The sequence below is a fragment of the Herpailurus yagouaroundi genome, unplaced genomic scaffold (assembly GCF_014898765.1).
Source record: "Herpailurus yagouaroundi ecotype Mexico unplaced genomic scaffold, PumYag 253, whole genome shotgun sequence".
In the NCBI taxonomy this organism is placed as follows: domain Eukaryota; kingdom Metazoa; phylum Chordata; class Mammalia; order Carnivora; family Felidae; genus Herpailurus; species Herpailurus yagouaroundi.
In genome coordinates, this window is record NW_024412470.1 from 4,870,116 (window position 1) to 4,880,063 (window position 9,948).

At 44.5% G+C, this 9,948-nt stretch overlaps 1 protein-coding gene across 1 annotated transcript; it reads left to right on the forward strand.

Moving 5' to 3' along the window:
• Positions 1 to 5,986: 5,986 nt before the first annotated feature.
• On the forward strand, positions 5,987 to 7,299 carry CUNH10orf88 (chromosome unknown C10orf88 homolog). The gene is given in 5 exon segments (XM_040460966.1): positions 5,987 to 6,077; positions 6,080 to 6,245; positions 6,390 to 6,734; positions 6,736 to 7,030; positions 7,033 to 7,299. Coding segments are annotated over 5 exon segments (1,164 nt in total).
• Positions 7,300 to 9,948: the final 2,649 nt, after the last annotated feature.

The window sequence follows — 9,948 nt, forward strand, 5'->3', positions numbered from 1 at the left end:
CCCCCCCCCCCCCCCCCCCCAGTTTGGCAATTGGGTTTTGGTGACTCGGCGCATGAACAGGGTGGGTGAGTACATGGCTTGGAAAACCGTGGGACGTTGGGGTCTCCCCCCAGCCTCCCCGGCTCTAGCTCTGCCTTGGAACTCCCAGAAGCTGTGAGGACGGTGTGGAGAGAAGCCAGTCATCGCGACTTTCATTGATCTGTGGTTAAACAAACACAGGCCCAGAAACCAAATGTCAGAGTACCAGAAAGATCTGTCAGTTTTGTCCAGGATGGGAAACCAGTAGGGTAAACCTCTTTCTTAGAGCTCAGATTCTTTTACCAAATGTGCAAACTCATTCTTACCTCCCTTTGCCCGGTTCTTCTGGTAGTAGCTCGGGAATTGTAAAATCCTGACATGCTTGAAACTGGGCTTCTCCTCCTTTCTACTCATGAAGTGCTTATCAAGCATCTGCTGTGTTCCAGGTACTGTGATCAGTGCTCGGAGATCAGCGGTGATCGATCTATATTCCAGCTCTCACGGAGCTTGCAGTCTGATGGGGAAGAGGCAGGTACTGGGGTCTGGGTGATGCAGTGCCATGTGACATGGACGGTGGATAAGAGAGGTGCTTCTCCAAGGATGTGGGATGTCACTGTTTCCTGTCCCTGAGGGTCTGGCTGATTTGGGCATTTCTTTCTTTCTTTTTTTTTTTAATGTTTATTTATTTTTGAGAGAGAGACAGAGCGCGAGGGGCGGGAGGGACAGAGAGAGAGGGAGACACAGAATCTGAAGCAGCAGGCTCTGAGCTGTCGGCCCAGAACCCCACGCGGGGCTCGAACTCACAAACTGCGAGATCATGACCTGAGAAGTCAGATGCTCAACCGACTGAGCCACCCAGGCGCCCCCAATTTGGCTATTTCTATCCCGTGTTTCTAAGAAGTCAGTGGAGCTGAATCTTGTCAGTCCAGACCCAGCAGGGCATTGAGACTTAGAGACAGAGATGGAAGGGTTAGGAAAAGATTCACTCCTCCTACCAGCAAACAGTCAGTGACACCATCTCACTTGGAGTCTGGGCAGAAGATACCGCACGGGGGGTCTGGAAGCCATCATGGCACTTCGACCCAAAGGGCATTTCTGGTTAGGGCAACATCCAGAGGGACCTCAAAGTTGCCATTTAAGGGAAATTTCCTGCACGGTCACATCCTTGTTGGAGATGCAGTCTCCCCTGAAAAAGTTATAACCCCTCCTACGTCAGAGCAGGAGTCCTAGGATTCTCCTGCCAATACTGGGAGTGACCATGCACTGCACAGGGTGGCAAAGGAGAACCCAGGAAGGTCCTTGTGCCCCCACATGGGCAGCATGAGTAGTCATGCCAACTTTGGTAGCTATAAACCTTAGATCGAATGCAGAATGTTGGGTCACCTTCCCCTTAGCGTCGATTTCTTTCCCCAAAGTTCTCATATGTCTAGGTTTGCTTTTGCACATCTTGCTGAAATGATGAAAACCCAGAATTGTGAGTCACTCAAGCTGGGGATAATTAGAAAAAGTTAGGAGACTTGTTTTAGGGACTAGAAAAGAGACGTCATGCCAGAGGCAGAGCAGGAGAGAGAGGCTCAGGAGGGGGACTTTGGCATGATGTAGTCTGCAAGGGAGTCTTTACGCCCGTGTGTGTGTGTGTGTGTGTGTGTGTGTGTGTGTGTGTAGGGGGGGAGAAGGAGGTGGGGAGTTAAAGGCATCAGAACAGAGATCTGAGCACATTATTTAGATAAAGTTTGATGAAAGCCTTTTCTGTCTCAAGCTGCAAGGTTCCCATGTTTCTTCTGGAGCCGGGCAGAACAATCTGGAACCATAAAATCAGACAGCACTGGACAGTCGGGGGAAGGACTGGATGCGGGGTATGTGCCTGTTGGTACGGGACTCACTCAGAACAAAGCAAACGCATCTGCAAGCATCTCATTGAAATGCTGAGAAAAGCAGCCCAGGACAAGGATATGGTGCCCGGGAGCTCAACCAGGGGCGGTTTCTCCCCTGGGGATGTTTGGGAATGTCTGCAGACATGTTTGGTTGTCACCACTGAAGCGAGAAGTCCCGGTATTTGGCCAGATATGCACAGGACAGCCCCCACCCCCGTAAGAATGATGGGACCTGAAATGCTAATAGGGCGGAGCTGGGGACACCATGGCCTTGAGAAAGGGATGGCAAATATTTAATTTTGTGGTGCTAATGATTACTGCAAAACATTTAAAAATTTAAATTGTGTGGTTACTTTGCTGTGAAAAATATTTAGGAACTTTTTTTTTTTTTTTAATTTTTGGGTTCTTTTGGAACCTCTGTCTTCCGGCACTATAGTCCTAATAGAAACTTCAGTTCTTCAATTCACATCCCATGGGGCTTTCAAGAATTTATTTATTTATTTAAAACAAAATTTTTTTAACGTTTATTTATATTTGAGACAGAGAGAGACAGAGCATGAACGGGGGAGGGTCAGAGAGAGAGGGAGACACAGAATCGGAAACAGGCTCCAGGCTCTGAGCCGTCAGCCCAGAGCCCGACGCGGAGCTCGAACTCACGGACCGCGAGATCGTGACCTGGCTGAAGTCGGACGCTCAACCGACTGAGCCACCAGGCGCCCTGGGGCTTTCAAGAATTTAATTCTTGCGCTTGATGAAGGACTACTGTGTAACAGCGATCGGTTAATGTATGCAAACTGTTCTGTCTGAAATACTGTGGTCAGAGTTCGGGAGAGAGTGCCTACCCATCCATCCAGTGAAAGGTTTTTCCTGGAAATTCAGGGTGCCATTATTGGGGCACTGTATAATTACAAAATAATCAGATTTGTCTTGTGCCAGGGCTGTGACTATGTGAGCCCAAGGATGTGTAGGTATTAAGGCTCTGAGAAAAGATTTTCTTGTAGGTCACTTCCCACCTCCTCCCATGTTTTAGATGAAAAATTTCTAAACATAGGTTGAGAGAATCTTACAGTGAATTGGTGCCACCAAGCTTATACAATTCACTTGTGCTGTATTTGTTTACACATATGAACCCACTTCTCCATGTCTCCACCCATCCATAAATCTACATCCTATTTTGGTACATTTCAAAGTAGTACATTTCATTAGTTCATGCTACTCCTAAATTCTTTACTATATGTTCATTAACTAGAATGCAGTGTTTGTTTAGGGTCTTTTTTTTAAGTGGAGGGTGAATTCTGCACAGAAAGGCACAAATCTCTGGGTGTACCATTCAATCAATTTTGACACATTTATACACCTGTGTAACCGAACCCCCTATCAAGGTATAGAGTATTACCATCGTTCCAGAAAGTTCCCTCATGCTCCTTCTCCACCAGTCTTACTGGTCTGATTTTTTTTTCCACCCTGGGTTAGTTTTTTTTTTTTTTTCGTCTACTCTTGCAAACCGTTCTTGGCAATATAAAGATGAATTCTGGCTCTCACTCCAAATCAAGTTGGCCAAGCATGTCAGCACCCCCTAAATGGGAGTCCCTCCCCACCTGGCTCCTTCCCTCCTCACTGCCCTAGGAGTTCATCAGACGCAATCTCAGAAACCGCTGGCTTCATGTCTCCTGTCCAACAGGGTATCTGCCTTGTATCCACTCTTGTTTTCCACCCTGTCCACATGGCAACAGAGCTAATACATGATGAAATAGATGTTCTTATTGAGTCATCCTTGGATGATCCTTCTGTTACTGGTAATCAAATGTAGGCTCTCTGTGGCCTATAGGAAAAAACGAAAATTATTTGGAATTAAATACAAGACTCATCAAGATCAGAAGCCTGCCTCCTTTTCCAATCTCATCTCTTATCAACTCTTTCTATGCACCTTATATTCAGGCTATACTGAATTACCGGTGGTAGCCTGAAACGCTGACCTCTTTACCGGAATACCACCTTTTCCTTAATTGCTTTGGGAATTCCTACATTTCTTACATATTCTTCAAAATTAATCTCATCTAATCCTGGAAGCCTTTGCATATCTCCTCAGACGCTTGACTTAGAGCTTATGCATTTACAAGTAGCCACTGTTATGAGACTGGTATATCCTTATAGAATTTTACCGGTGCCTTTATATGCAAAACAGAAATAACACATTTTTTTTTGAAATGATAACTGATGTAATATTCCGCCTATTATTCTGCAGTCAAGCATTTGCATACAGCCTCCAACTCACTGACCACATAATCCATCCCAGAGTTTCGTCCCCTACATCCTTGGGATGTGGTTTGGGTATGGCTTGCATGGAAGAACTATAGGGAATAGAGGTTCCTGTAGTTTGCTATTTTCATAGGAAATTCAATTCTTGTTCTTGGCCCCAGGTGCCTTTCTATCCCTGTATTGTCTGACTTCTTGAAGCTGTAGGATGTGCTAACAAATATACCACAAGGAAATCGGATTCGGTGACGGAATCACCGGGCCCCAGTCAATGACCCCGAGTGGGTCTGCCTTGGGTGGAGATATCCCAGGACCCACGAAGTGGGTGACTGTAAAAGGCTTGCAACGGGGTCCTGCCACGTGCTGCTCAGGCTGGCAAAACAGCCTTCTGAGTTACTGTGCCTCCTCTTGGTCTGACCCTTGGACCTTGAGCCCCAGAGCCGTCCCGTCATACCTGCTCTGCCTAACTCATGTTTACACGGTTCCAAAAGCAATCTCACCCGCTTGTCTCCGATAGTTCCTCTCGAGATAAAAACAGATGCTCAGAAATGAACTTTCCCCCCTATTTTATTGTATTCTTATATTTAAAGACAAACTGCTTTGGGCATTAAGATGCTGCTATCTACATCTGTTTGCATCATTTAATTTCCTGCCAAACATTTATACGCTAACCTGATTTTAATGGGTAAAACTAAAGCTATAGTTTCCTTTCACACAAGGCAAGTCAGGGATGCTCATTTTCCACTGCCCCGACCCCATGCCTCTGTCACATGAACCATGTTTAAGAGTTCTCTCTTATAATCTAGAGGGAAAACTTTATTTAAAGATATTTTTTATAGACAACTGGGTTTTAAGGGCAACTAACTTGCCTAAGAGCTCTGTTTGATTTTCTTCTTGAGCTTGCTTTCTTTGAAGATTCCTTGGAAACAGCTTTTAGAAATATGGTGCCATCTCTGGGAACCATAAAGTGCCAAGTCTGACAAGACCCCCATGGTTTGCTTGTGTCTATGGTGAAATGGAATGTATTCATCTAAAGCTCAACCACCCTTGCTAAATGTTTCTTTAAACACAAGCCCTTACACTGTTGCTTGCTTTCTGCCATGCTATGAGTGTGAGATGATGAGGATCTCTTCCAGGGAGCTGTCCATAGGAGAACCTCAACCTCAGTTGATTCCAGACGTCATGGCTCCAGTGGATACAGACTCAAAGCCTGCTGGGTTCTCAACCCCTGGATTTGAAAGGCCACCAGAGGATGTTGGAACTAGGAAGGAGGCCTTGAGCAGGGATTCCAGCAAGGGCAAGAGAAGGCCAGACTTCGGCACATATCTGGGACACCAGGTGTAGGAATGATTCAAATCAGTGTCGGCGTGGTTCTCAGGGCAACTGGCCCAATGGTTCTGTCTGACATCAGATGCTGGAACGTTGGGGTGCCGGAATTCAGGACTAAAATATTGGCTTTTAGAGTGAGAATTCTCTTTGTGGCAGGAGCTCAGTAGACCAGAGAGCATGTATATTGCAGGAGGAACAGGAAGTGGGATGTAGCCTCCAGGGGAGGGGATCCGAATGGGATGGTAGTTTGGTGGGCGGTGGGGGGGTGGGCGGTGGCGTGGTCCAGTCACTTCATGGACCAGAAAATTGATTTCAAAGGAGCACTCAGTGGAGGTGTAGCTCAAGAACAAGATGAAGAAGTGTTTACTAAAACATTTGGTTTGTTTTAAGTAACGTTTGCCCCAATTGAAATAGTAAAGTACAAACACAATCAGTGTATACAACTTGGAAAAAAACTCAGAAAATCGCAAAGAGAGCTTCCGGGGTTAGCCTGGGCTGGCGGCGGCAGAATGGGGGGCCGAGATCTGGTGATTTTGAAGAGAAGCCTGAACAGCCAAGATGAACACCCCTGCTCCTTTTACCTGAGATGTGGCCCTAACGGGGTGAGCACAAGATGATTTCCTACAAAAAATATAGAAAATTGGACTCCCCCAGCCACGCTTGTAAAATAAAGTTGCTCTCCGTTGGTGAAAAGCAATATGTGTTCATCACTAAAGTTATGGTACACATGAGGCCGCTTTCAGCCAATTCTTCAACGAGCTCTCCTTCAAAAGTTCAAAGCAAGTAAGGGAGGATCATCTTACATACATCAAGTGACCTCAGTGTTCATCGAAAGTGTACCCGTTACTGCAAATCTAGAACTGTAAGGTGATGGGGTCATAGATTATTTTTGTTTGCAGTATTTTTTGTTTTTTTAGGATCGAGGCTAGACCTCCAGAGGGTCCAAACTATCGTGGAGTTTCCGGGGTGAAGGTTGTCACCTGGAGCTCAGCAATTGATGAATATGATTAGGTTTCAACGGCAGAATTGGATTCCAATTGGAAAGCGGCATCGACCGGTTTTGGGAAATAAGGGATCCAAACGTTTGATTGACCTACAATAGTCATCGACCTCAGGAGCCTTGCACGAGTCACCCTCCACACCTTTTCCTTTTCCTTTTCCTTTCAGAACTGGATTGACATCTGGAACTGTGACTGGAGACTTAAATGCTTCCATTGAGAAGAGTCCGCAGCAACCTGGTGGAGGAAATATTACAAACCCCAGAGTGTAAAATTGTGCCACAAAACCATCCTCTCCTTGAGAATGACCTTAAAAATGCAATTTATTCTTTCCTAGCAAAGAAAGCAAGTGACAACTCTGATATTCCCAACTCCGAGTTGCTGTCTTTTCTTCAGAATCTATGTAGTCTGGTCAACCATCTCCGCGTGGGACAGTCACGCCAAGTGGCAGGAAAACATCGCTGACGTTTGGTCATTGTTGGTGTTGCAATGGAAGAGCAACCTGTGTGCTCCTATTTGGAAAAGATTCTTACTAAAAATATGGAACTGATAGAAGAAAATCTCTTGTGGAATATATTGATCTGCGAATATATAAACTTCAGGAGTACACAGATACAAAGATCGTTTTGTTAATAAACACGCTGCAGAATCCCTACTCCCCACCCACTTATCATGTACAAGGCACTACAGATATGTACTACACATTTATTGCAAAGCCAAAGCCCCAAAAGTTCAAAGCAACTAGGGGAGGACCATCTCACTTACATCAAGTGACCTCAGTGTTCATTTTAGCTGTACTTGTTACTGTAAATCTAGAACTGTAATGTGATAGGGTCATAGATTATTTTTGTTTGCAGTATTTTTTGCTTTGATTTTTTACTTTTATTTACTTTTATTTTTGTTTAAGCATTTAAACTTTTTAAGGACTTAAAAAAATTTTTTTAAACATTTATTTACTTTTGAGAGACAGAGAGACAGAGCATGAGTGGGGGAGAGGTAGAGAGAAAGGGAGACCCAGAATCTGGAGCAGGCTCCAGGCTCTGAGCTGTCAGCACAGAGCCCGACGCGGGGCCTGAGAACGGTGAGATCGTGACCTGAGCCAAAGTTGGACGCTCAACTGACTGAGCCACGTAGGTGCCCCTAAACTTTTTAAGGATTTCTAATGCAATTCATGAGTGTGTTGTATATGTGTTTGACTTAAGTACTGTTTTAATTTATACAAAGACCTTATGTTTTAGAAGAATGAAAAAATACAGCATTTGATATATTTTTCTTCTAGTTGATCATTCTCGGAAAACTGAGCCCTGAAGACTTGCAACCTTTAATTTCAGATCACCAAAATACATTTTATATTGTTTATTTCAGGTGAAAAATTAGACGTGATGTTTCTGCAACATTAGTTTACATCGGGCCATTAACCTTATGTTCTGTCACATCAGAGCGATACTATGGATAAGAAAGGAAAACCAGAACGGGACTATTTGTTAAGATTATTATTTTAGATTTAGCGTCTGATGCAAAACAAGAGAAGTCATCTTGTTTCATCCCAATAAACGCAGAATGAATAAGGAACTCTTCTTTTCTGAGCTGATAGTGGTTCCTCTTTCGAGACACCTTTCTGCCACGTTTAAGCATAAAGCACTGAATCTGTGCACTGAAGGATTGACGCATATGAATCAAGATTGTGGTTCTCGTTGGCAGATACAACTTTCAGAAATTATAACTATCTTATATGCCTCGAAGGGTGGTATATTTGCATCGAAAAAATAAATTCATCTTCTCTGGGAAAAGAAAAAAAGAAAAAGCAACAAAGAGGAAAACCCTTTTTACGATCCAATTGGTAGTGTCCTTCAAATCTCTCTTTCTCTCTAATTGAAAGATTGGTATCATATATACAATTTTGAGATCTTGTCTATAATATGAATTCTATATTATTAATTGCTAAGCTATTTTTGCATACAACTTTATGAACATCTCTATTCTTTAGAACATATATTGTGAAGTGAATTTTTTTCTGGAATCACAGGGGATATTCCTATCATCTGGAAAGATTATATGGATTTACACCTCAAGAGTGCCCTCTCTGTCACTGACAGGGCTTTCCTGAGTCTGAGCTCCATGGGGCACTCAATACAAGGTAGGGATGCACAGAACTCAGGGAGCACATTGTGGGGAATATTCTCCGGACTGGGGAGTGAAGAGATTTTGAGACTTCTGGTCTTGACTATGCCACATACCTGATACATGGCCTCAGGCGAACAATTATCCATGTGGCCTTTGTTTCCTCATCTGTAAAATATCGTGGTTGGATGTGATAATATCTCAGATCCCTTCAAACTTCGACATTTTCTTATCCTCAATGACAGTGAGCACACTGAGTCAATCACCCAGCCCGATACGCCCATGGAACGCTTGATGAACTTGGTCTTTCAAGAAGACCGTCACTGCACAGATCAAGAAGAGAGACAAACTCTGGGTCCTGGAAAATAAAACGCGGTGCCTCCACCCCCCGACCTGAGACAACCAGCAGCTGTCACGTTTTCAGGAGTGAATTACGGAATGACCTCTCCCCTTCTTTTGTGCTCCCCTAGGAGGCAGAGACAGTAAATTCTTACTTCATGGAATTAATTTCTAGGGTGTCTTATTTTTTCCTCTCATGTGGTTGCCTCATATAAACAGATGGGGGAAAGGGCAAGAATGAATGGTGGGGAGCAGCTATGCGGACTTACAAATATGAAAATATGAAGTGAAATTTCGTGAAGGAATCCAGGCCACCAGACAGAGGGGAGCGGCTGCCGTATGATCTCGGAGACGGACGGCCCAAGTGGACCACAACAAACCACGGGACGGCCTTGGGCTCTGCCCTTCTCGGGGCTGCCTCTTTTGCTCTGATTCAAATGCTAGAATTGTCTCTCATGCTGCAAACAAGGCCCATGGCACAGTCTGGTAATTTAATCGATTCCTCCTGGTTGTTGGGGCCAGCAGATGAACGATTCGTTCTTTTCTCTTGGCGCAACTGAGTTGCTGTTAAAAAGTGCTTCTAAGCGCTTAGAATCACGCAGTACATGGAACCCAGTGGGCACCTGGTGGGAAGGTGGCCGTCACGTGGCTAATTTATTTCAAATCTCACCCAGGAAATCCAGTTTATTTCAACAAATCCTGGGCCAGGAGCAAGGGCTGAGGGAGAACCACCAGGAGCAGCCACAAATATTAAGTATTGCAGAGCTGGATTAAGGCAGGGTCGGAGCTCCGATGACTGTTTCAATTATTATAGAATGTAAACTCATCGGATGACATCTAATCTGGCCATATTTCCCTCAATTATTTGACCCCAGCAGGGTTTACTTTCCCATCAGTACTGGATCACAGAGCTGTCAGCTGGCGGGTTTGAAGGATGATTTGTTGCCCTAATGATGATACTGAAATCTGTTTATGGTTGTTTATCTAGGGGTCATCTTTCTTCCAGGCAGCTT